Here is a 27011-nt window from a genome sequence, read left to right as displayed (position 1 = left end):
TCAGCTGAATCCTTTCATCTGAGGTGTTCGAGACACAGTGCAGTTTCTGGCCTATCATCCCGAGCGGCAAGTCCAGGATATTCAGACTATGATACTGATGTTTCAGCTTCTATCCTGGGTTTCATTGAGAATTACTCTGAGGCTGCTTATGCAGGCTCTGCAGTGGGAGCTAACGTTACAGGGGGTGCAGCATCAAGGGAATCTCTCCAAACATGGTCCAGATCTCGGAGAGAACTGCACAAGATCTGCAGTGGTGGCTTTTGAACTATGGGTCAACAGCAGATCCCTCTCCGTTCCCCAAACAGATTTGACAATAGTGACAGATGCATCACTCCTGGGGTGTGGCGGACAAATGGGGGAGGTGGAGATCAGAGTCATTTGGTCTCCGACAGAGTCCAGGCTCCAAATCAATCTTCTGGAACTCAGGGCGATCAAGCTTGCATTGAAGGCATTCCTACGCTCTTTCAAAGGGAAAGCGGTGCAGATGTTCACAGACAACAACACCGCCATGTGGTTCTGCAACAAGCAGGGCGGAGTAAGGTTCTGGACACTTTGTCAGGAGGCTCTGCGCCTCGGGACATGGCTGAAATGTCCGGGCATATTCCTGGTGGTTCAACATCTGGCGGGCTCTCTGAACGTCAGTGCAGACGAAGTCAGATGTCAATGCATGGCCGATCACGAATGGCCTCTCCATTCAGAGGTGGTGCAAAGTCTCTATTTTAGCAGTGGGGAGAGCCTTGGTTAGATCTGTTCGCCTCCGCAGAGAACGCGCAGTGTCAGCTGTTTTGTGCACTGGAGTTTCCAAGGTGACATTCGCTCTGTGACGCTTTTCGTCTCGAGTGGAATTCAGGCCTTCTACACGCCTTTCCACCTATACCACTTCTGCCCAGAGTTCTGAAGAAGATCAAGAATGACTGACCCAAGTAATCCTTGTGGTTCTGGACTGGGCATGAAAAGTACAGTTTCCCAAGCTTCTAAGGATGGCCATCGATCCTTACTCAGGCTTCCTCTTTGGGAGGATCTTCTGTCGCAGCAGGAGGGGAGGGTTCCCCACCTGAACATGTATAGTCTTCACCTTCTTGTGTGGACATTGAGCGGCAGCTTTAGACAGTGTTCGACCTTCCGCTCGAAGTCTGTAATGTTATCTTGGCAGCCAGGGACCCCTCCACCAAAATGATATATGCCTGTCATTGAACAAATTATGACATGGTGTACCAACAAGTCTGCTGATCCCCTTTCTTCACCTCTGTCTTTGGTTCTTTTATTTGTACTCTCCCTTGCCCAGCAGGAGGAGAGACTCCACCATCTGCAACCAAAAAGAGCATTGGCATGTTCTACCTCAATCATACCAAAGACTTTGAGGTGGGCGATCAACTCTTTGTGGGTTATGTTGGTGCGAAGAAAGGACGGGCAGTGCAGAAGGTAACCATCACTAGATGGGTCATTCTCTGCTTCAAAATGTGCTATGCTTTAGCTAAGAAGCAACTCCATGAGGGTTTGCAAGCTCACTCAACCAGAGCAGCAGCGGCAACCACTGCGATAGCACACAGAGTTCCAGTCCCGGACATCTGTCAGGCAGCAACATGCTGCACACGCTCACTAAACACTACTACCTGGACAGTCAAATCTGCAGGGATGGCTACTTTGGCCGTTCGGTCCTGCTGGACCTCTTGGTATGATCTTGGTTTACAGACCCGCCTCTGGGGACGGTATTGCTTGGGTATCTGTTGTAAGGTAAGGAATCTGCAACTAGAAGTCTCTATCAGATGAACAAGTTACTTACCTTTGGTAACAAATTATCTGGTAGAGACATAGGCCCTCATTTTGACTTTGGCGGTCTTTGACGGCCAAGGCTGCGGGCACCAGAAGAACGCCAGTCTTGGCGATCTTCTGCTCACCATATTACGAGTACTGCTGGATTTTCGCCACATTTTGTGCGGAAATCCAGCAGTAGTCATGCTGGCGGGCAGATGCGCCTGGGTGGTACCACCACTGGGGTCCGGCCCCGCCAAAAGGACTCCACCAGCTGTATCACGAGTAGTAATATGGCCTGGTGGTGTCCTGATGGCAGGGCGGTGGAAGCGCCCATTCCCTGCCGGACGACCTCCGCGCCAGATAAGGTAAGTCGGCCGTCAGACAGGAGAGGGGGGTGGGTGGGTAGTGTTAGCGCATGTGTGAGTGGGTGTTTATCTGCGTGTGTGTATGCATGTTTGTCTGCATGTTTGTGTGTATGAGTGCTGAAATGAATGCGAGTATGAGTGCTGAAGTGAATGCGAGTATGAGTGCTGAAGTGAATGCGAGTATGAGTGCTGAAGTGAATGCGTGTATGGATGCATGTGAGCGAATGCGTGTATGGATGCATGTGAGCGAATGTGTGTGTCAGTGTTGGTGAATGAGTGTATGCAGGATGCGTGTGGGTGTCTGTGTGCATGTATGCAGGGAGGGAGGCACTGTACCTGGAGGGGGTGGGGGGTGCTGTACCTGGAGGGTGAGGGGGTGGGGTCTACATTATCACAGCAACCACAATGCCTACGTCGGACATGGAGTCGACTGACGGAACACAAGGGTACTGCTCGAAGAAAAATCTCCGGATCTAGTCTGATGCCTGGGGGAAATTCTAAGGGAAGGAATCTGCAACTAGAATATGTCTCTACCAGATAGCTTGTTACCAAAGGTAAGTAACTTATTTTTTAAAGGAGCAGGCTGTAAAACTAACACCTGGGTGTCTGAGGGTTCGGAATCTCAAACATGAGGAGGAGGAGCGCTGTTCCTCAGTGTCTTCAGGGCTGAAGACCAAGACCACAGTCAGGTCCTCAAATGCATGAGCATCAACCCCAGTCCTCCACAGTTGGCTCGACAAGCTAGAGTTCACCATCAATGCTAAAAAGGCCCACCTTCTTCCTTAGCAAGTTGAGCCAAGTTTAAAGTCAATCTTGAATGCTTTCACAGGTAAAGCCTTATCCCACCTCTTTTTCAGACAAGAGTGTCTAGCAAGACAAAAGTCATATGTGGAGGGTTGTTCTGAGGGGCTAGTGTTGGTAAATGCAACACATTCGCCTACGGTGGCACAGCAACAGCTTGTTGCAGGGCAGGCCTTTTCTCGACCCAATACTAACCATTACCACAGATGCTTCAGTTGGGTTGGGGTGTGCATGTTGACCACTTGACTGTAAAGGATACCTGGAAGCCACAACAACAAGTTTGACACACCAATTACCTAGAACTCTTTGTACACGCTCATTCAAGGCAAAACTATCTGCCTAAAGATCGACAATAAGAAAATACGACAGCCATGTACTACATCCACAAACTGTAACGCACTTTCCATGCTGTCTGCGGGCTCCGGAGGTATGGCATTGGGCCATACGTAACCAGATTATGCTTCAAGTGTAACATCCACAAATCGAAGGCAATTATTTTGTAGACCTGCTAAGCTGATCTGATTAAAAAGTGGACATGTGGGAAATAAATTGCCAAGTCCTCCAACATTACTTTCACATGTGGGGCACTCCCACAGTTCTTGGGCAATGCAATTTGAATGAACTGATGGCGGATATTGCCTATGCTTTATTTCCACTTCCTTTGATCCTAAACGTGGTCAGGAAAAGGAGGCAACGGTCAATGGCTCTCATCTAATAGCACCAACTAGAGCAACACTGTCATGGTACTCCATGCTTCTAGAGGTGTTGGTTCATCCGCACTAGATGCTTCAACTGAGGACAGATCTTCTATCTCATAATCAGTTTAAGCTCAGTCATCCAGACTCAAGTCATCTCAGTCCAGCGATCTGGTGCCTAAGGTCTTTGAGGTTGGTTCCCTCAAAGTATACAACATGTAAAAACTACTTGCTACTCTGCCAAGTAGAAAAGGTATGTTCACTACTGCATTAAATACAGTCCCTCGTAAAGTGTCTGTGAAGGGCACCATCTGCTGCTAGTTGCATTTGCAGAAGGCCAGAATAGCATAAACCTCTATCATATACATTTATCTATGTTTGCAGCCTACCTACAAAATAGGGAACATTTGTTACTCTTTAAATAACTTGCCTTTAAGGCCTTCAAAGAAGACCTAAAAAGAGTCATACCTCCAAAGACAGAGTGAATGTCTGTCTGGAACGTCCGTGTAGTCCTCTGTAGACTTCTGGGCTCTCTTGGAATGCATTACAGGGCTTAACCAATGGGGAACCATTTATCCTGATTTATAGGAAGTATGTAGTCCTGAAAACTAACCTCAAATTCTTACCAAAGGTGGATTTCCTATTCCATGTTAACCAAGCAAAAGCGCTTCCCATCTTCTTCACTCCGCAACCCAAAGAGCATTATCTACACTAGTTATTAAGAGGACACTCGTGTATTACATTCACAGAGCCAAATCCATCTGCAAAACAAAACAACTCTTGCTGAGCCACGCATAGGCAATTCTGTTTCTAAGGCCGGTATCACCAGATGGATTGAGAAATTCATACAAATGCTTCATGCAAAGCCAGTCATGTGCTACTTGTGCTGCTTGAAGCACATACCACAAAGAGAAAGGAGCCATTATAGGTTTCTTGGGAACATTCTGTTAACAGACATCTGTAAAGGTGCTACGTGGTCAACAACACACGTATGCACCTAACACTGCTATGTGCACACCGAAGCTCACAAGGAGGTTTTGGTTGCCCAGACTATGTTAAGAGCTGCATTTGAAAGAAATGATAGACTTGCTAACCACCACTTAGGGAATGAACTGCTATACAGTCTATGCAGAGCATGTGTCTGCAGCCACACATGCTACAAACGGAAAATGTTACTTCAATTAACATGCACCCACCCTTCTCACAGGAAGCCAACAGTGATCAAAGAAGCGCTCAAAACGTTCTCTTTTCACATTAGCCTGTAATTATTATTCTGTTTTCGACGCTGCACCCCAGTGACACTAATCACTGCCGAGCAGAAAATATTCTGCGATGGAATCTTTGTGTTGGTGCATTGTGGACTAATAGTAGAGTCACAAGACGTTTTAGGACTCAAAAGCAACTTTGAACAAACACAACTTGCAAACGTCCACGGCCGGCACTAGATGGCAGGAGTAAGCAGAGCATGTGAATCAACAGCACTACATGCTATAAACAGATGGGTACAGGGTAGGTAACATTTTCCTTTTCTTTTCTATTACTTGGTATTGTGCTGTTCCTGAAGTCAGGAGTCTAAAAAAATCTAAGTATGTGTTTTCAAGCATGTCGGGTAGTGTTTGGTGAAGCAGGCGAGTTTCGGGGATTGCATTCCAGGCAGGAGGAAATGGGTGTATGTAGGTGTGCAGTTGCTAGTAACTGTTTTTTACTCATCTTTGTTTTTAACTTGCTTTTTTTTAAGTTCACCCACTGCTTTCTTATAATTGCACATCTGCATTATTATTACAGTACATTCTCTATTAAGGTTTATTTTGAGAACATGCTTGCCCAGTCCTTCAAATGGCCATCCTGTGATTACACCAGTTTGAATATCCTTTAGAATAGTAATTCCAAAGTGTTTTACTTTTGCAAAGTAATTCGGTTGTCCGTGTTTGCCAAAATAATTCTGACAAGTATTAACTGTGGCGTAGAAATCCTAATGAACTAAGTAGATAACCATTAATTAGGGCAACTAGTGCTGGTTTTGCAAGTGTGCACTGTTATTGGAGGGCACTGTCTGAACTGGTAGTAGCAAAATTGTCACTAATGACTGGGTTAATATGGTCGGGGGATTATAGCACTCAAATGGATAACACACACAGGGCACAGTGGTGCCCTGAACTGGTACACAATTGTTTTTCTGTTTGAGCACTCAAACGCATCACAGAAGAACAAATAACCCCTCAACATTAAAGAAGGCATTTATATTGCTTGTTAGTGTATGTTGACTTTGAAATTAGTAGGTTAGATACATCTCTTACTCGTTTTTTCCCTTTTCTCATTTTTTTCTTTCTTTACTGTAACAGTTATTTTTTAGACTAACTACTTGGCTATTTTTTCATGTTTCTGTGGGGATTTGTAACAGTAAGCGTTCACACCTGACCAGTATGTTTCGGTGTACTCTCTTCTATACTATCAAAATCTAAATATGCAATTAGTGTATTGCGTTGCTTGTAAAGATGATATCCATAGGACAAAGTAATTACTCTAGTGCAGCGCTCAAATGAACCTTCCAGTTTCCACGCTTGAATTTGTACTGGCTTTCAGTAGTGTCTACTTCTAATCGCACATACCTCACTTTTTAGAAATCCAGGCGCCTGACTGGATCCGGAGAATTTACCCAGCAGTGGTTTCCGTGCTCCTTTAGGCAGTGCTGTGTGGCTCCACAGTAACCTCCCGTCACCCTGGCAGTCACAGAGCAAAGCTGCCTATAGACACCGCGCCAGAATGCGGATGTGATTTCTTTCCCCACCCTTCAGTGAAGATCTGGAGCTCCGCTCCCAGCTTTCTCAGTCTTCAAACTACTCCAGCATGCAAGGGAAGATCTCTCACCTGAAAACCGCTGGTTTGAAGCCGTCCACTTGTGCAGGAATCATGCATCAGTCATGGACCTCTCATCGTGTATGTCTTGTGCTTGAGCTCCGATCATGTCTCGAAGTTGTGTGAGAATTGTGCCTTCATTCACCCAAAGGCAATCATTAAGCTTAAAGTTAAGTCCTACATCACTGAACACAAGAAGAGTTACTCTTGAAACAGTGGCCCTGTTCCTGCTCTAACTCAAAGGGCCATTCTCGTTCATGGGTTACGTCCAACTCGAAGGCTTCAGTTAAGTAAAAAAAAAAAAAAACACAACATGGCATAAGCTGTATATGCCATATAAAGCTTAGCAGGATTCAATGCCTTCTCCACACTCAAACTCAGGAAAGAACTCATGAGAACTGCACTCCAAGGGCCTCTCACTTCTAAGGTCTCATGTTACTATTATGGTTCCATGGGTGGTCCCGGTCTGCCCAGAATTCCCTAAACTGCCAACGACTGTGCTGGAGGCCCTTACGGAGGTCACGCTGCAGATTTTCAGGACAATACCTTTGGAGAGCTCTAGGACCCCATGGAGCCACAGAATGTCTCCAGTTGAACCTCTGTTGGAAGGCCCTCCTCTGACTGTCCCATTGGAGTCCCATCCCCGGACATTTTTCGATGATCATCCAGACATCTACTTCATGTCATAGGTCCATGCTGTGACCTTGTCGGCCAGCACTGATATTGATTCAGTGACGTCTGTACCGGATCTGATTCCAGTGCCGGTCTCTGACCCCAAGCTGATGTTGGCCCACGCCAGGCCTATGTTATGTTATTTATTTACCAAGGCACAAGCAATAGTGATTAAATCAGACCCTCAGCCTCTTCCACAATGCCAGTGTTGCAAGAAGCTGGAGGCCCTTTTTGGTTCAGGGCCTGCACAGTGTTCTGTATAATACTAACGATGACAAGAAGGCAGACAGTTTGTTCCTCCCGCACTAAACATGAAGAATTGCATGGCTCTACAGAATGCCAGTGGTTTGGAGATCTCCGGGAAACTGAGGTGCACTCACAACGTGGTCCATCAATGGAATAAAGTGCCTCTTTTGCATTAGTAGTGCACAGAGCAGTAGCAGTGTTAGATTTGCAACTGTCGAGACATAATCTAATTTACTAATTGAAATTCTGTAGCCAGGCTCAACTTTTCAGAGCATCTCTGTAGCGCTTTAATGAGGCAGTAACGGGTGCCCTAATGGCCTTGTAGTCAAAGCCACGATTGGCCCCTCCAGGCATTTGACTTGAGGTCAGGGTGCTCAGTCTGCCTCCTGGGGTCTCTGATTTCCTAACACCCTGCTCCTGAAAGCTTTGTAGCACAGGTGTCAATAAGCAAAAAGTACCCCAATGCTTTGCTTTTCCTTCTAATCCACAAGACCGGAAATACAAGCGTATTGCCTTTTTTTCATAAGAAGATTATGGGCCTGAATTAGATCTGGCGGTGTTAACACCAAGCCGTGTCCGTGGAGGACCCGAGAAGATCGGCAAGTCAACATTGTTCCACTTGCCGTTTTTAGATGTTAAAGATTTGCAAACAGAGGACTGGAGACAGATTGCTGATAGAGGGAGACAGCGCCAGACCCAATGGACTTTGTACAATGGTAGGGGCTATCGAATAGTGGTAAGTGACACACACACACACACACTGTTCCTTATCCATATATGTCCCCCTGCACTACACAGCACACTACATACATGCCATCATCCATTGCAATTCCAACACAACACAACCTGTACATGCCGAAAATACACATGCCGAAAACACACATTAACATACATCCATGATATAACACACACACACCATTGACACTGCACCCACACATGACGCATCCACAACCAACACAACTACACACTCAGCTTCACAAACACACTCACACAAAAGCACAACTACACACATCATGTCAACGTCCACCACACAACAGCATTCACCTGAATGTGTCACACCGAAACACAACATACACAGCAAAATTGATCTCGCATACAAGTGACACACATACTGACACAACTACACCACCCACTCCACCTCAAACAGCCAATCCAAATACACAGACACACACACCCATACACACACACACACACACACACACATACTGACTTACATACACTGCAGACAGCACACACCTACCAGTACAGGTCCCCTTACAGTGTGCACACATGGACACCATTGTCAAGTGTGGGTGTACCCTCAATGTAGTGCCAGCATTCCTTTGGCAATGAATGATGACACCACAATGACAGTTGTGTATGTGTGCAATATGCGTGTTGTGCCAGTGTCTCTCCAGCCATTTGTGACACTATTGTCTCCCCGACATATGCATGTCACAGTGATTTAAAAACAATATACTGACACATGTAAATGCCTGCAGTGGTCCTGATCTCCTGTGCAGTGCCCACCCAATGTACCCGGCAATGCGGTGTCCCTACCTTGTGAGTCTGGTGATTGGGGGGTGAGGGGTGTTTTCTCTGTGAGACTGTGACAGCAGTGACGGCAGGTGTTGTCCAGTCGTTGACAAAGGTGGAATGAGGGAAAAAAAGGTGATTTTTCACCTCCTTTCTCCCCCAATCCGCCAACTCAGAAGTGGAGGTCGGACCACAGCTTTCAGCTTGGCGGTAAACCACATCCAGATCTGCACAGCAGGAAGAGTGACTGGGGTCCCACCGACATCCACTTTTGCTTAGCCTGGCGTCAATGCGGGTGGTGTTTGTAGGCAGAGGCGGCGATTCAAATGCAGACTTTCAGGTATGGGACAGCCAACATTTAAATACTGCTGGTGGACCATCACAGCAGCGGACGGGTTTCAGTTGAAAAGTCGACGGCGGGACCATCACCAACAACATCTAAATCAGGTCCTATATATATATATAATATATATATAAATCAAACCGCCACCCACATCGCCGGACACACGCTCGACCCTATCTTCTCCGCCAGCAAACACTTCTTCTTCAGCCACGCCTCCGCCCTACACTTGACCGACCACAGCTGCGTCCACTTCACATTCCGACGCGAGACCCGCCACCTCCGCACTCAACCCATCCCTCGTCGACAGTGGAACAAGATCCCTGAAGAGCAACTCTTCTCCGCACTCGCCGCCAACCAACCCACCCTCACCACCGACCCCAACGACGCAGCCCTCAACCTCACAAACTGGATCTCCAACTGCGCAGACAACCTTGCTCCCCTCAAACGCACGCATCGACAGACCAACACCAAAAAACCTCTCTGGTTCTCTGACACCCTCAAAGAATCAAAGAAAACTTGTCGCGCCCTTGGGAAAGCCTGGCGCAAGGACCACACCGCTGACAACATGACCGCCCTCAAGAACGCTACCCGCGAACACCACCACCTGATCCGCGCTGCCAAAAGGAACTTTTTCACCGACAGACTGGACAAAAACAGCCACAACAGCAGAGAACTCTTCAGCATCGTCAAGGAGTTCTCCAACCCCAGCGCCAACGGCGTCACGCCCTCACAGGATTTGTGCGAATCCCTCGCCACTTTCTTCCATCGCAAGATCAGCGACCTCCACGACAGCTTCGGACACCAGACCCAACCAAACACCACCGAACCCGCATCCCCGGCCATCACCCTCAACAACTGGACCCACATCAACACGGAAGAAACCAAATCCATCATGAACTCTATCCACTCCGGCGCCCCTTCGGACCCCTGCCCGCACTTCATCTTTAACAAAGCCGACGACATCATCGCCCCGCACCTCCAGACCGTCATCAACTCTTCTTTTTCTTCTGCTACCTTCCCCGAATGCTGGAAACACACCGAAGTCAACGCCCTACTAAAGAAACCTATGGCTGACCCGAGCGACCTGAAAAACGTCCGCCCCATCTCTCTTCTGCCTTTCCCAGCCAAAGTAATAGAGAAGACCGTCAACAAACAGCTGACCACCTTCCTGGAAGACAACAACCTGCTCGACCCCTCACAAACCGGATTCCGAACCAACCACAGCACTGAAACCGCCCTCATCTCAGTCACAGACGACATCAGAACCCTGATGGACAACGGTGAAACAGTCGCCCTCATTCTTCTCGACCTCTCAGCTGCCTTTGACACCGTCTGTCACCGCACCCTAATCACCCGCCTCCGCTCCACCGGGATCCAAGGCCAGGCCCTGGACTGCATCGCCTCCTTCCTCGCAAACCGTTCCCAAAGAGTTTACCTCCCTCCGTTTCGCTCAGAACCCACCGAGATCATCTGCGGCGTACCTCAAGGCTCATCACTCAGCCCGACACTCTTCAATGTCTACATGAGCCCCCTCGCCAACATCGTACGCAAGCACGACATCATCATCACCTCCTACGCCGACGACACCCAACTTATACTCTCCCTCACCAAGGACCCCGCCAGCGCCAAGACCAACCTACAAGAGGGTATGAAGGACGTCGCAGATTGGATGAGGCTCAGCCACCTAAAGCTGAACTCTGAAAAAACGGAAGTCCTCATCCTCGGCAACACCCCGTCCGCCTGGGACGACTCCTGGTGGCCCACGGCACTCGGCACCGCACCGACCCCCACAGACCACGCCCGCAACCTCGGCTTCATCTTGGACCCTCTTCTCAGCATGACCAAGCAAGTCAACGCCGTGTCCTCCGCCTGCTTCCTCACCCTCCGCATGCTCCGCAAGATCTTCCGCTGGATCCCTGCCGACACCAGAAAAACCGTGACCCACGCCCCCGTCACGAGCCGCCTGGACTACGGCAACACCCTCTACGCCGGGACCACAGCCAAACTCCAAAATCGCCTGCAACGCATTCAAAACGCCTCGGCCCGCCCCATCCTCGACGTACCCCGCAGCAGCCACATCTCCGCACACCTGAGACACCTGCATTGGCTCCCAGTCAGCAAAAGGATCACCTTCCGACTTCTCACCCACGCACACAAAGCCCTCCACGACAAGGGACCGGAATACCTCAACAGACGCCTCAGCTTCTACGTCCCCACCCGCCTCCTCCGCTCCTCTGGCCTAGCACTCGCTGCTGTCCCTCGCATCCGCCGCTCCACGGCGGGTGGGAGATCTTTCTCCTTCCTGGCGGCCAAGACCTGGAACTCCCTCCCCACCAGCCTCAGGACCACCCAGGACCACTCCGCTTTCCGGAGACTCCTAAAGACCTGGCTGTTCGAGCAGCGATAACCCCCCCCCTTTTCCCCTAGCGCATTGAGACCCGCACGGGTGAGTAGCGCGCTTTATAAATGTTAATGATTTGATTTGATTTGATTTGTACATGTATTGCTGCAGATACACATGCGCTGCATACTCCTACCCTCTAGTATTGGGTTAGGATGTTTGCAAGTTGTTTTTCTTCAAAGAAGTCTTTCAAATAGCAAGGTATATGGTGACTCCTCCCTTAGCTGGCAATTGCACGTGGGCACCAAACTTCTTGTTAGATTGTGTTTTTTTTTCCTCTGTCAGGTTTGCACATATATTACTGCGGCTCAGAGTTTAGCGTCTTCCTCGTGCTCTCATTCTGGCCCAACCAACCAGTTAGAGTCCAATACTTGGGGAATAGGGTGGAAGCTTTTGTCACCTATTCTTCCCTGTGACTTCTTCCTGGAGATCGACTAAAAGTAACTCTTTATCATTAAGGCCTCTCGCCCTCTTTGGGACCATGTGCCCCTCATCATCCACAACTTTATCAATGACTTCTTATGGGTAATGCACTAAGGGTAATCGAACGGACATCCTTCCAGAACAGTCGCCAGTGCCACGTGAAGTTCCTGTGGACCAACCAACCCAAAGTGTGTAGTCTCTGCCACTCCCCTGACCACAGCATGAGGGGCCTGACTTAGCTTCCATTCAAACAAAACTCTTTGATACCAGCAAAAGTGAAGGTGGACACATCAGAGGATGCGGCTGCAAGTCTTCGGATGTCAAGGAGATTGAGTGAACAAGCTGGCCCTTTGGGCTTACCGCCCCACCATCTGTCGCCTGGTCCAGAGGTGACCTCTTCCAACTCTGACCCGGAGGTAAAAGTATGGTTGGGATAGAGACGCACACTAGACCTCCACAAAGCCTCAAATTGGGGCATCTTACATTAAGCCCATAAAAAAACACACATTCTTGACTTCCAGCACCGTTCGACTCTGGGCAGCAGTGGCCATACGCCTCTAAGCCTGCTACGCTCCCATCCACTGGCTCCGACCCCTCGCTAACATTGAGCCCAAAAGTACTTCACAAGCCTTTGAGGCTGAAGAACCTTTTGATGCCGGCTGTAGGAAGCTGTCCTGGTGTGGTGGACTCCTATGGGGTTTGCACCTTATACCAGGGCTAGGCAAACCCTATTAGTGAGTGAGACTGTGTCTAGGAAGCCCGGTCTCTCTAGTGGTAGCTGTGGTAAGCAGCCAAGACTTACCTAGGAGGATTGCTATACCACAGCAGTCACAAAGCAACTTATCACACCTGAAATGAACCACACAGTGTTACAAAAATAAAGGTACTTTATTACAGTAGCACTGATCTAGATTACTTATAAGCAGTCCCCCAACTGGAGGAAAATTACACTATGTATATATATATATATATGTGTGTATATATATATATATATATATGTGTATATATATATATATATATATATATATATATATATATATATAATAGCAGAAAATAACTAGGGCCCTAGGGGATGGCCAAACCATATACTAAAATAGTGAATGCGAAGTGACCCCTAGCGACCAGGAGAGCAGAGGTAAGCTACCTGGTCTTCCCAAAGACTAACGAGGGGACTTGGAAAAGGAAGCTTACAAGACCAGGACCAGTCCGGTGGAACCCAACAGTGAATTCCCGAAAAAGAGAGTCTGCAAAAGAAGGGGACAGAGTCCATTCCACGCAGGAGTGTCCAGGGGGTGGGGTGGGGTTGCAGGAGCCACTACCCCTCCTTCTGTGGATGAAGATCTGGGTGGACGAGGGAAGATGAAGATGCAAATGCAAATCTGGGCAGAAGAAGACTTGCAGAGAAGAAGACCAGCAAGGTCCAGGGTACTCGACCCTTGGAGGGGAGTCCGGGCTGGCCCTCAGCAGTTAAAAGAGCCAACAGAAGCAGTCACAGCCGCCACAGGCAGCCCACAGGTAGCAGGCTCAGTAATTTGCAGTGAAGCACAGTCTCCACAGCTGAAGAGGAGTCCAATGATGCGGGAGCAGCAGAGGAGAGACTGTCCTTGCAAGGATGAAGTGCTGGAGACCAGGGCTACTTGGAGCCTGAAGATCACTTGGAGCAAGAGTCAACAAGCTTTGGTTGTTGCAAGAGTTGCGGTGTACAGGGGTATTGTCCTGCCCAGAGAGGCAAGGGCTCACCATCTCTCAAGTTGGACAGCAGGTAGAGAAGACCAAGGGGACTACTTATACCCACCACCTGTGTTGGAGACTCCTTCTGAAGACGGATGGCAGCAGCCAGTCGTCGTTGTCTTAGGTGCCTGCAGTTGCAGGGGAGTGACTCCTTCACTCCAAGGGTGATTCCTTCTTCCTTCTTTAGTGCAGCTCAAAGCTTGCCGACCCCAGAGGATGCACAGCCATTGACATTTTGCAAATGCTGGAAGGAGCCATTGAAACAGTGTTGCAAGGCAAGGTCGTCTTGGGAGTTGCAGGCTTGTTTGGTTCCGGTGAAGTCCAGCAGCAATTCCGGTACCCAGGAGCAGAAGAGGTTGTTGCAGAGGAATCCTGGTGGAGTCTTCCATGCCAAATCTGAGGACCCACCCGAAAGGGAGTCCCTAAATAGCCCTAACAGGGGGCTTGGTCACCCTGCAGGATGACATCCTATCAGAGAGGGTCACTGATGTTAGTCACCTGTCCTGACAAACCAGATGCTCCCAGGGGCCTCTGCACATCTTGTTTCCAAGATGGCAGAGCTAAGTGGCAACCTGGAGGAGCCTGGGGTGGTGATTGACAGGGGAGAGGTCACTCCCAATTCCTTTATGTGCTTTCGCTCCAGAGCAGGGACCGGGGGTCCCTGGACTGGTGCAAACTGGACTTTGAAAAGAGAGCACTAAATGTTCCCTTAAAAGCAAGCCAGAGGCATGGGGAGGCTACCTCTCCCCAGCCTTGTAACATCTATTTCTAAGGGAGAGGGTGTTGCCTCCCTCTCACACAGGAAATCATCTGTTCTGCCTTCCCCTTCTTCGGCTGGTCAAGCAGCAGGAAAGCAGAAACCTGTCTGAGGGGCTTCAGCAGTGTGGGCTGCCCACAAACCCTGAAAGACTGTTAGGAACAATACTGGGGAGTCGTCTAAGGATCCCCAGAGTGCATGGGATCATGCCACCAATACTGGCATTAGAATTGGGGTATGATTCTGACATGTTTGACACCAAACATGCCTAGGTTCAGAGTTATCATTATGTAGCTGCACCACAGATAGTTAGTGACCTATGGCCAGTACATGGGTAAAATGGCTTCCCCGCACTTACGAAGTCCAGTGCATTGAAACTGGAGTTCGTAGGAGCACCTCTGCTCATGCAGGGGTGCCCTCACACACAGGGACCTGCACTCTGTCCTCTGGGCTAGGAGGGCATACCATAGGGGTGACTTACAGTGACCTGGTGCAGTGACCAGCTGTGAAAGGGTGCATGCCCCTTTTCATGCAGTCTGCAATGAGAGCCCTGCAGACACAGTTTGCATGGGCTCCCATGGGTGGCATAATACATGCAGCAGCCCATGGGGGATCCGTAGCATACCAATGCCCTGGGTACGTAAGTACCGTATACTAGGGCCTTACAGGGTACACCAGTATGCCAATTGTGGGGTGTAAAGGGCACCAAGGCAACCAAACATAGAGGTGAGAGCACAATCACTGTAGTCCTGATTTGCAGGATCACAATGAAAACAGTCTAAACACACTGATAAGACGGCAAACATTGGGGGTAACCAGCCAAAAAGAGATACTTTCCTACACCGTCATCAAGACAAGATCTAGCTTCGAAGCTATCTATGCTTCGTGGTAAGAGGCCATCATTATAAGTTCAAAGTGCTACTACCCAAAGGATCTTTAGCAAGTGCCTCGTAATAGTCGCCACCCACTTAAAGAGGAGAGGTATCCACGTCTTCCCCTACCTCAACGGATTGGCTGATCAAGAGCTCAGGCAAGCGCCAGTGCCTAGCACATACCCAGGCTACCAATTCACTTCTTCACAGCCTTGAGTTAAACATCTTGCAGTAGTCGCCGCATACCTAAGGAGGTGAGGCATCCATGTCTTTCCCCTACCTCAATGTTCGGCTGATCAAGAGTGCAGGTAAGCACCAGATCCTGGCACATACTCACTCCTTCGCAGGTTTGATTTTACCATAAATACCACCATGTTCCACCTGCAACCTCTACAGATCCAGGCATTCCTGTGCGTTGTACTCAACTCTGTCACAGTCAAAGCCTACAAAGGGTCTTTGCTTTTCAGCAGCTCTGCCTCTTTTACAACTAAAATTGTCACGTCAGAGCAAGACATTACAATGGCCTGATTGGCATGATTGCGCACCACATACAGAACCCCACTGGCTGTCAACTCATTTTTATTTTTTCTCAAGGTACACATAGCAGCACATGAATCCTGTGTGTAATTTTGATTTGTATCTTGTTCATGTCTTGCAATACAACACACAGTATACAATCAGTCAGGGGATTTGTTGGGCGTGCTTAACATACGTTAGGGTATCCAGATGCTGTGTCAGCTGCCAGGGGTCAGCTTGAGGACTCAGTTGAAAAACCAGGTCTTGAACTGTCTTCTGAGTTCCAGGATGGAGGGGGTAGACCTCAGGTGAAGGGGGAGATAGTTCCACGCTTTTGCTGCCAAGTATGAGAAGGCACGCCTTCCCTGGTTGCTCATGCATCTGCGTGCTGTACAGGTGAGGTAGAGGGTGGCTGATCAGAGGCGTTTAGTGGGGATGGTGAAAGTTCAGGCAGTGGTTGAGGCAGGTGGGTCCCAGATTATGCAGGGCTTTGTAAGTGAGGATCAGTATCTTTAATTGGAAAAATTTATGTACAGGGAGGCAATGGAGCATCCTGAGGTCAGGGGACATTGGCATGCGTCTTGGGAGATAGAATATGAGTCTTACTGCTGCGTTCTAAATGATTTAGAGTTTCTTCATGAGGTGTGTTGTGAGTCTCGCGTATAGTGCTTTACCATAATCCAGACAGCTGCTGACGAGTGTAGAAGGCTTGTTTAGTATATTGTGTACACCTATAGGTGAGACACCCTGTACTAAGTCCAAGCAACCCGTAGTGATAATGTAGGAGGTTCTAGATAACCAAAGCTCTCAAAGGGTAGCTGTAGATGAACAGCTAGTGTTATTAATGAGGGTGTAAAGCAGTTGCACATACCACATAGGTCAGTCAGTGATGTACACACAGGAAAGAACTACACTAGTATTAGAAACATAATGTATTATTTAATAAAACACACACACACACACTAAACTAACTTTGGTATATCTCCTAACCGGAGATATGAACATAGAAAAATATACTTAGAAACTGGTAAGTAAAAGCATAAAATAACATGGGCCCTATAGGGGGAGTGGGCAAACAATGTACTAAAAAAAAAAAGAAATGTGAAAATCACTACCAACCCAAACTACCACCCAAGAGCTCTTAGGACTGGGGAAGTACTAAAACACCAAATTAAGTAGCTAGGATTCCCCTGGTACCCGTGTTCAGAGTTGTAGCCCCGGCTCAGTGTCCATAGGGTAACATGGGGAAATTGAGGACCCTGAGGAAACCTGTTGGGACAAGGGAGGTTCCAGTGTGCCCCCAACTGTGGCTACCCAGAGAAGTGGAGTACCTACACCAGGGAGCCCAGGTGAATAGGGTGAAATTGTGTTGGACCCTCCTATTGAAGTCAGTGGGGGACCTTGGGCATCCAGCTGCTGTCGCGACCCGTTTACCAGGCCGGTGGAACCCAAGCGTGTATTCCAGAAGAAGAAGACGACCTAAGGAAAGAGAGGACAGAGTCCAGACCACACAGGGGTGCCCAGGCGGTGCAGGAGGGCAGTGCCCACGCTTCTTGGTGATGTAAGCTTTCCTGTAGGATGATGGTTGAAGTAGTGCAGCTGTGGAGTGCAGGCGATGCAGGAAGATTCCAGGAACTATCCACAAGCTGTTCCACACTGGTCGTCAAATTGCAGAGGGGTCTGTAGGACCACCAGCAAGCTTTGGCAAATGCAGGAAAGCGTTACACTGAGTTTTGCAGGATTTTAGGGACCAACAAGGTCCAGGAGAGACTAACTTTGCAGTTAAGTCAGGGCCAGCCCTCAGCGAGCAGAAGGGCCATCAGGAATCGATGGAGCCCCCAGCAGGACCTTCTGGCAGCAGGCACAAGGAGTCACAGTGAGAACTTAGCAGTACAGTAAAGAGGGATGCCCACGTTGCAGGAGTTCCAGAGAGGATGTCATTTTCTGGAGCCAGAGAGTGCTGGAGGCCGAGGCATCTTTGAGCTAGGATGTCTTTGAGCTTGAGAGCCAACATGCCTTGGCATTCACACGCAGACGCGATGCACAGGGGTTCCAGGCAGGCAGCTCCAGCGAGGGACCACAAACTTCCCAGTTGCAAAGAAGTTAGGGCAGACCTTTGGGGAGCCTCCGTACCACCACCTGTGTTGCAGAGCCTTGAAGAGTCCGTGGGACAACAGGATCTACAAGCAGATTGTCTTTGTTGAGCTGCTGTGGGTGCAGGGGAGTGACTCCTTCACCCAAGGGAGATTCCTTCTTGCTTTCCTAAGTGCAGGCAGAGTCCCAGTGACTATGGAGGATGCACAGCAATGGGGTTGCAGAAATCGTTGCAAAAGTTGGAAACAAAGTTGAAGTAGGAGCCCTCCTACTGGTTACAGTCTTGCTTCTGGTTCCATTCAATCGAAGAGAATTTAGATTCATCCATTTCACGATATCAATCTTGCACCCTTGAAAGGAAGATAACATGTCCTGCTGAATCCTGTTGAAAGATAGGATCAACTGCGTATCATCAGCATAGTTGATCACTGACAAGTTATGCGCTTCGATCATAAAGATCAGTGGCTGCATATAGATTTTAAATAAAACCGGACTGAGTGTAGATCCTTGAGGGTCTAGATTTTGAGTGAAAGGGGGGCAGTTCCACCGCCTGTCAGTGATCCTGCAGGTAAGATTCTGTCCATTTCAAAACGGTACCTTCAACACCCATGGAACGTATCTAGCAAGTAGGGTGTAGGGGATATCCTTGGTTAATCTGCAGACCAAAATCGAGCTTCCTGACAAATTTGGTGTAGTTTTATTTCACAGTTTTTGTGGTAGGGATCCTTAAAGAAGTCTGTGGAAAATGCAAGGAGATTTCATGTTTTGGGATTACCCATTTTCTCAGCCCCGCTTGACGGATCACCCCGAAACTTTCCAGGATGGAACTGAAGTTTTTTTTTTTTTTTTTTTTTGGGGGGGCAAGTTTTGCGAAGATTCATCAAATAGTGCCAAAGTTATTAGCAAAACAAAACCCACCCTGTCTATGGAAAAGCAATCCTAACTATAATTACGTGTATGGGTGGACATACACACACAATAAGACACCCCCCGCAAATGGTACACCCGTCACAGGATTTTGAAAATCACACAGTGGCAGGCAAGGCGAGATGGGAACCACTGCAGAGAGTTCATTTCCGGCTCGTCTTTTGAGGCTGCAAGCAATGTCCATTAAGGGGTGTGAAAACACCCCAGCAACACCACCAGCAGCCTTAACAACCATGTGATCCTGTGTTTTGTGGTGAAAGGAGGGTGTTGATGGGAGCAGAGGACAGGGGCAGAAGGCCCCTCTGGGAAGTTCTTGGCCATGCCCCTTCCTCACACAGCCATTTTTTTTTTCTTAAGTTGGCAAGTCGGATATATGTATGTATGTTTACAAACCTGCAGTTCCTCAAGTCCTTACTGGAGGCCCCTCTTGAGTCAATGTTAAATGTTTAAAGTTCCTGCCTAAAGTCCAGTAGAAAAGCATTTATATTTGTTTGTGAAGGTATAGGTCTACAAGTCGTAACTAGGTGCCCATCACAAGTCAAATTCAAAAGCCTTGAACTTCTTACATGAAACTGAATTTACACTAGTCATTACTAGGTATCTCTAGGAAAGCACCCTTTTTTGCATTATCCCCCACTTTTTACCTGGTATCTGATGCGATTTCAACTGAAAATGCACCAGGTTCCTGCTAACCAAGTTACCAGTGCCAGATCTCTTTCCCTAATCTGTACAGTATGTTCTCCCAATTGGCACAACCTTTAGCACTTTAGCACTCTCTGTAAGTCCCTAGTAAATGGTGCCCCTGGTACCTAGGGCTTGGGGTACTAAAGAAGGTCTAGAAGGGCTGCAACACAAATTGTGACACCCTCAAGGACCTCTCACCAAAAGCACACGGTACTGCCATTGCAGGCTGTGTCTTGGTGCAGACAAAAGTGAAAACACGACTTGTCGCACATCCCTGTGTGCCAAATCCTCTACCACTGCATGGGATATTTGTAAGTCACCCCTACAGAAGACCTACAGTTCTAAGGTAGGGTGTATTATATCACATGTGATGACATATCTGTATGTGCAGAAATGCCCTTGCTAAGTCTTTGTCGATTCTTAGATTTAGTAAGTGGACAGGGAAGCCATTTTAAGTACATGTGCTGGACACTGGTCAATACAGGTTCCCCAGCTACTTGATGGCTTCTCTGAACATAGAGATGTTTAGTATCAAATATCTTGTATTAATAAATCCTCACTGAATCTAGTGATGGATTTATTAATTCACACACCCAGAGGGCATATTAGAGGTGCCTCCTGGAAAACTTCCCGATTTCATGTGTGTTGACTGACTGGTCTAAGCCAGCACAGCCACCAGTTAACATATTTCTGACCTCCTGAGGTGAGAGCTGGTGCTCTTGGCAGCCAGGAACAAAGCCTGTTCTGGGCGGATGGACATTCAAGGATAGGAAGCTTCAAAGGACCGGCCCCCTTTGTTATGCGACCCAGGACTCTCCAGATGGCAGAGAAGACCACTCCCTCTCCTCACCTCACTTCTTGGTGGCAATACAGGTGGGAAGATGAGTAAGATTAGGAGGTTTGCAACATCATGCCATCCCCCCCCTAGCGTGGACCAGCTGATGTAGGCACCACTTTAAAAATTCCTCCATTTTGTTTCACACTGATTTTGCATCCTAGGGCCAGGGTTATACCAACTTTCCAGCTGAAGTGGTCATATAGTGGATGTAGCCAACCCATTGGCTGCTACCTTGCAGTTCCTGTACCGCCCCTAAATTGAGTATTTAGGTGGCTGCCCAAAACCCCAAAATTCAGATTCGATAGATCACTAGAAAAAGGACCAAACAGAGTCACTGCCTGGCGAGATTAGCAGAAGAGCTGTGAAGTTTTTGGCACGAAACCCTGACTGCAAGCACCTCTGTTGGCAATTGCAACAGAGTGACTCGTCCTGCAAAGCTGGAGGACTACCAAAGCCTTGGGTAGCCAGCCAGCATTGCGCAAATCACTGCTAGTCTCCCTTAGAGTAGAGCTACTTCCCTGCACTCCACAGGCACTGGAAAGCAGAGTCTGGTCCACCACCTTGCAGCTCCTGTCCCTAACCGATGCCGTGGATGACCAGGAGGAGGTACCCGTGCTCTAGAAGACCATGACTGAGTCCCCACCGAGTGTGATGACACAAGGACCAACCGGAGCCGTGCAGCACCATTCACCAGGGTACCGGATGCCCTGCACCAAGCACCAAAAGTAAGAGTCCATTCCAAATTCTCTCTGCACCAGGACCAAGCAGCATGTGGTGCTGATGTCGAGTGACATCAGCACCACTGATACCCACTTTTAGTGTCCCAGCCCTCTTGATATTGCCCCTGCCAGTTGTTGGCCCGAACCACGAGGAGCATCTTTGCGCACAGTGCCCAACCGCCCTATCAATCAATCAATCAATCAATCAAAAAAATGTATAGAGCGCGCTACTCACCCGTGAGTGTCTCAGGGCTCTTGGGGGGGTGAAGTCAAGGGGGTGGGGGGGCAAGGAGGGTTAACGTTAGAACAACCATGTCTTGAGGTTCCTTCTGAAGAGCAGGAGGTCTTTGGTTTTGCGGAGGCTGGTGGGGAGGGAGTTCCAGGTTTTGGAGGCGAGGTAGGAGAAGGACCTGCCTCCTGTGGTGGTGGTTGGATGTGGGGGACTGTGGCTAGGGTGAGGTCGGCTGATCAGAGGTTGGGGGTGGGAGTGTGGAAGTTCACTCTGTCGTTGAGGTAGGTTGGGCCGGTGTTGTGGAGGGATTTGTGTGCGTGGATGAGGATCTTGAGTGTGATTCTCTTGTCTATGGGAAGCCAGTGAAGGGATTTGAGGTGTGGTGGGATTCGTTCGTGGCAGGGGAGGCCAAGGACGAGGCGTGCTGCTTTGTTCTGGATTCTCTGGAGTTTGCGTTTGAGTGTGGTGCCGGCGTAGAGGGCGTTACCGTAGTCTAGTCTGCTGCTGATGAGTGCATGGGTGACTGTCTTCCTGGTCTCTGGGGTAATCCATTTGAAGGATTTTTTTTTAGAGTGCGGAGTGTGTGGAAGCAGGAGGAGGTTAGAGCATTGATTTGCTGTGTCATGGAGAGTGAGGGGTCCAGTATGATGGCGAGGTTGCGTGTGTGGTTTGCGGGGGTGGGTGCGGGGCCTAGAGCGGTGGGCCACCAGGAGTCATCCCATATGGTTTTGTTGGGGCCGAAGATGATGATCTCGGTTTTGTTGGAGTTAAGTTTGAGGTGGTTAGTTGTCATCCAGTTGGCGGTGTCGAGGAGAGCAGTGCGTAGGTTGGGTTTGGCGGTGGTGGGGTTACGGGTGAGGGAGAGGATGAGTTGGGTGTCATCTGCGTAGGAGAGGATAGTGATTCCGTGTGATCGGAGGATGTTGGCTAGGGGGGATCATGTAAATGTTGAAGAGTGTGGGGCTGAGGGAGGACCCTTGGGGGACTCTACAGATGATCTTGGTAGCGGTGGAGTGGAAAGGTGGAAGGCGGACTCTCTGGGTCCGGTCGGTAAGGAAGGAGGTGAGCTAGTCTAAGGCTTTGTGGCAAATTCCTATGTTGTGGAGGCGTGTGCGGAGTGTGTGGTGGCAGACAGTGTCAAAGGCTGCAGAGAGGTCTAGGAGGATGAGTGCGACGGTCTCGCCTTTGTCGACTTTGGTTCTGATGTCGTCAGTGCATGCAATGAGGGCGGTTTCCGTGCTGTGGTTCTTGCGGAACCAGGATTGTGAGGGGTCAAGAGTGTTGTTTTATTCGAGGAAGTGGGATAGGCGGGCGTTGACTAGTTTCTCAGCAACCTTGGCGGGGAAAGGAAGGAGGGAGATGGGGCGATAGTTGGAGAGGGTCTCCGGGTCGGCTTTGTTTTTTTTTAGGAGAGCGGTGACTTCCGCACGCTTCCAGGGGTCTGGGTAGGTGGTGGAGCCGAAAGAGGAGTTGATTATGTCGCAGAGTATGGGGGCAATGGTTAGGCTGGCTTTGTGGTAGATGCGATGTGGACAGGGGTCGGAGGGGTATCCGAAGTGGATGGAGTTTGTTTTTTTCGGTTTCTTCGCGTGTGGTGGGGGCCCAGGTGGTGAGTGTGGTTGGGGGGGGTCATGAGTGGGGGTTGAGTTGGGTGAGTGAGGGGTCTGTTTGGGTTGAAGCTGTTATGGATGTCCAGGATTTTGTGGTGGAAATGGTTTGAGAGGGCGTCACATAGGGGCTGTGTGTGTGAGGGGTCTATTTTGCTGGCTTTGGGTTTGGCTAGTTCATTAATGATGGTGAAGAGTTCTTTGCTGTTTTGAGAGTTGTTGTCAAGGCATGTCTTGTAGAGATCTCTTGGCGGTGCGTATGAGTTGCTGATGGGTGCGAATGGTGGCTTTGAGGGTGGAGAAGTTGGTTGTAGAGGGTTCTTGTCGCCATATTGTTTGCGCTTGGAGTCTTGGAGTTCAGGGGTGAACCATGGGGTGTTGTTGGGGGTGGCGATGTGTTTTCTGAGGGGTGCTAGTGTGTCTGTGCAGGTAGTGATCCATTTCGAGAGGTTGTGTGCCCCTGTGTTGGGGTCATTGGTGTGGGGGGGGGGGGGGGGTTGTGAGGCAGTTTGGAGTACAGGCGTTCTGTGGGGATCTTGTCCCACATGCGGTAGGGTGTGGTGTGTGGGGGGTTTGGTGAAGGAGAAGTGGACGCAGTGGTGGTCAGTCCAGAGGAGTTCGGTTGTGTGGGTGTAGGCTATGTGTTAGCTTGAGGTGAAAATTGCGTTGAGCGTGTGTCCTGCTGAGTGGGTGGGTGCGGTGAACAGTTGTTTAAGTCCGAGGTTGGTGAGGTTGTCTATGAGGGAGGTAGAGTTGTGGGTCTTGTAGGTTCTCCAAGTGAAAGTTGTAGATGCAGTCTGTGGAGGTGAGGGCGTGCGAGCTGATGGTGTCGCAGAAGGCGGGGCGTGGTCCTGGTGGTCTGTAGATTAGTGTACCTCTGAGGGTGGAGGAGTTGTTAATGTGGATTAGGAAGTGCATGTGTTCTGTGTTGTCGATAGTATCTTGGGAGCTGGTGGTGACTTTGATGGTGTCCCTGTGTAGGATGGCGATGCCACCACCTGGCCTGTTGAGGCGGTCTTTGCGTTGGAGTTTGTATCCCTTGGGGGTGGCAATGGCTATGTCGGGTTCCGAGGAGGGGTGGTCCAGGTTTCTGTGAGGAAGGTGATTTCAGGTGAGTGTGATGTGACCCTGCACCCGAGCCGTTCAGCGGGTACCCTGAAGAACCGGCTGTGCCCCCTTGATTTAAGACCCCTTGCGACCCAAGCCTCCATATCTGTCTGACTTGTCCCCAAGTCCCCCTTAGCAGCCTGTGTCCTGGTAGCCCCCTTCTCCATAGCCCACCCAGCTTCAACCTCACCAGCACCCTGCTCCCAGTGGAATTCAGGGAGCTCCTGAAGAACTAGTAGTACTTTGGACCTTGGGCCCCAACATCTCTAAACCCAGAAGGTGAACCCCTGAAGCCAAAAGTACTTACCTTTATGCATTGACTTTTCTTCCGAAAGATTGCATTGTACCTAAAGGCACACAGGTTTGAACTCTTTACTTACCTGTAAGAAATGATAATGAAAGAGGTACTTCATTTTTTACGAAATTATTGGTTTCAAAAACATATATAAAAAGAAGTGTTGTTTTTCTAAATTGGTCTCCAATGTATTCTTTGAGTGTGTCTCATTCATTGCCTCTGTGAGTACAGCACATGCTTTGCACTGGCCTCTGATAAGCCTAATTGCTTGCCCACACTAACACAAGAGAGAGCGTTAGTATTATCTGCTTTTGCCTCTGTCATCCAATTGGGGATCCACTGGACTTTCTGGACGGTGTACTTCTTTTTAGTGCTCCACACAGAGAGACAGCATCCTACAGTGTCTCTTAAAGTCAAATGCAAAAGCACTCAAATTACATGAGCCTGCAGTTCCACTATTCATTTACTAGGTGCCTCTTACAAGTCAACTACAAAAGCATTGAAATTATTATTAGTAGAGGTCCTGTTTATGCCATAAGCAACTGCTTCAAATGACCTGCGCCATGCACAGGGAGGTGGTGTGGCTTTCGTACATAAATTTGCAAACACACTTGCTATTTAAATCATTTGTGCTTGTTTCCCATAGGATTATTTATTTGCCAAAGCTGGTTCATAATAGTGAATCAAAATACAGATTACATTGCATTTCTTGGGTTTTTTTTCTAAAGTTTGTGATCACATTCTACTATTTATGGGAACTTTTATATACTGGTAAGTAAAAGTACATTTAGATAGGTTATTTTGACTATTTATATTTCAGTGGGTGCTAGCTTACTAGAGGGCTCTCTCCGGTGGTTGAAATGTCAGTCACAAGCTTATGGTGGTGTAGCTTCAACCTAAGAAATAGGCATATACACTCTATCTACTCTAATGATGTGTGCTTGTTTTTAGTAGGACATATAAATATACCGAAGCTGGTTTATAGTAAGAAATGAATATTGTAATTTATAGTAGGTTTCCTGAGAGTTCTGAAAATAGTGATGGAACCCTACTTTATATAGAGGCTTTCAGTCATTGGGACGTAGTGTCTAACAATGTCAGTTTTTGGGGAACTATTTTTAGGTGTGTGCTGACATCAAAGCAAAAGCTGTCTGTAGGCCAGACCTAAAAAGGTCCCAGTCAAAATTTGTTTATATTGATCCTTGTCCGAGAGTATGGTAGAGAAGTAAATGAAGACAACTAACAGTGGAAAGGGTTGGTGACAATATTTGGCTTCAGTTTGTCACATTCCTGGGAAGTGTGATGTCGCCACATTTCCCGCAGGACGCCACCTAGCGATGTGCAGGAGTAATTTCTGGGAGAATTCTCCAGATCAAGTCTGCCGTCTAGGCTGTTCTAATGATGAAAGATATTCAGTTAGTTAAGAGTATCCCCCAGAAAAGAGTTTCTAAAAGAGTTACTGAACATAAGTAGTGTGTTCTTTTAGGCCAATTGGAGCTGGCTACCCCAAAGCAAGCATTGCTGCTGATATTAATGCTACCTTTGTTTGTAAGGTTGTTTGATGCACCATCATTTAATAATGAATTAATTACATAAGCAGTAAAAACACAAATGGTGTCTAATCTCAGGAAATATTTTCAAAAACATTAGGGAGTTTGATCCCCCACCCACCAAACACCACCCCCTCCATCATATGTTGGTTTGCAGTTGCTGGTTTAAAAAAAAAATCTTTCTGATTCGATAAGTTTTATTATTGGTGGTGGGTGATATTCTGCTATAAGACTGGTTGTTAGCTTCCTTTTTAAACACAACTTCATAAATTGATTAGGCCCATAGTACCACTTTTAACAATTGTTGTAACACAGTGATCTAAAAGAAACACATATGTTTAACATTGCTCAGATTTGTTCCTGACCTTGAAGATATTGTCAATTTTGAAGAGCTGGTGAAAGAAGATGGACTTTCAGAAGAAACCTTGAATGCAGCAAGGTATAGCCTGTTTATTTGTATTTATTTATAAAACAATGTAATGCTGTTCCTGAAATTCTAATGTATTGGCATTTGTTGGAAGGTAATAGATACAAATAGGGAATTAGATTTTGATTGTCAGGCCTGCAGCTATGTTTGTGTGAAGACCCAAAACTGGTCTCAGAAAAGAAAATTGCTGTATTTTGAATTTGACATATAAATGGCCATGTCAATTTCCGCTGCACCTATTGCACCAAACCTGCTTTAATACAGTTGATTAATTGGATCTTGAATCGCCTGTGAGGGAGTAGAGTGACGTCCTTCCTAAATACATAGGTCTTAAAAATAATGCTATATTAGGGCTTCCTCGTAATCATCAGGAAGGTGGCACCCGGCCATCCACACCATTTCAACATTTTTCAGTGTTGCCTTAGGGTCTGTGCCAAAGATGGAGCACAGCAAGCAGTGCCATGGCCTCTACTTTACTCAGTCTTGCAAATGAGATACCTTAGCAAGTTCCTCCAGAAGATTGAACATGGTACAGATCATTGAAACTTCAGGACTGATTGATCTCCAGGATGGCAGTAGTGTG

At 48.1% G+C, this 27011-nt stretch overlaps 1 protein-coding gene across 1 annotated transcript in view; it reads left to right on the top strand.

The window, feature by feature from the left end:
* WASHC4 (WASH complex subunit 4) overlaps nucleotides 1-27011 on the top strand; it is a 923504-nt gene that overhangs the window by 621185 nt on the left and 275308 nt on the right. Inside the window, exon 28 of the mRNA XM_069228973.1 lies at nucleotides 26354-26440. Within this exon, the coding sequence (XP_069085074.1) occupies nucleotides 26354-26440 (87 nt within the window). The remainder of the gene's footprint in view (nucleotides 1-26353; nucleotides 26441-27011) is intronic.

This window comes from Pleurodeles waltl, chromosome 4_1 (genome assembly GCF_031143425.1).
Source record: "Pleurodeles waltl isolate 20211129_DDA chromosome 4_1, aPleWal1.hap1.20221129, whole genome shotgun sequence".
Classification (NCBI taxonomy): Eukaryota; Metazoa; Chordata; class Amphibia; order Caudata; family Salamandridae; genus Pleurodeles; species Pleurodeles waltl.
This window is presented reverse-complemented; position numbering and strand designations above follow the sequence as displayed.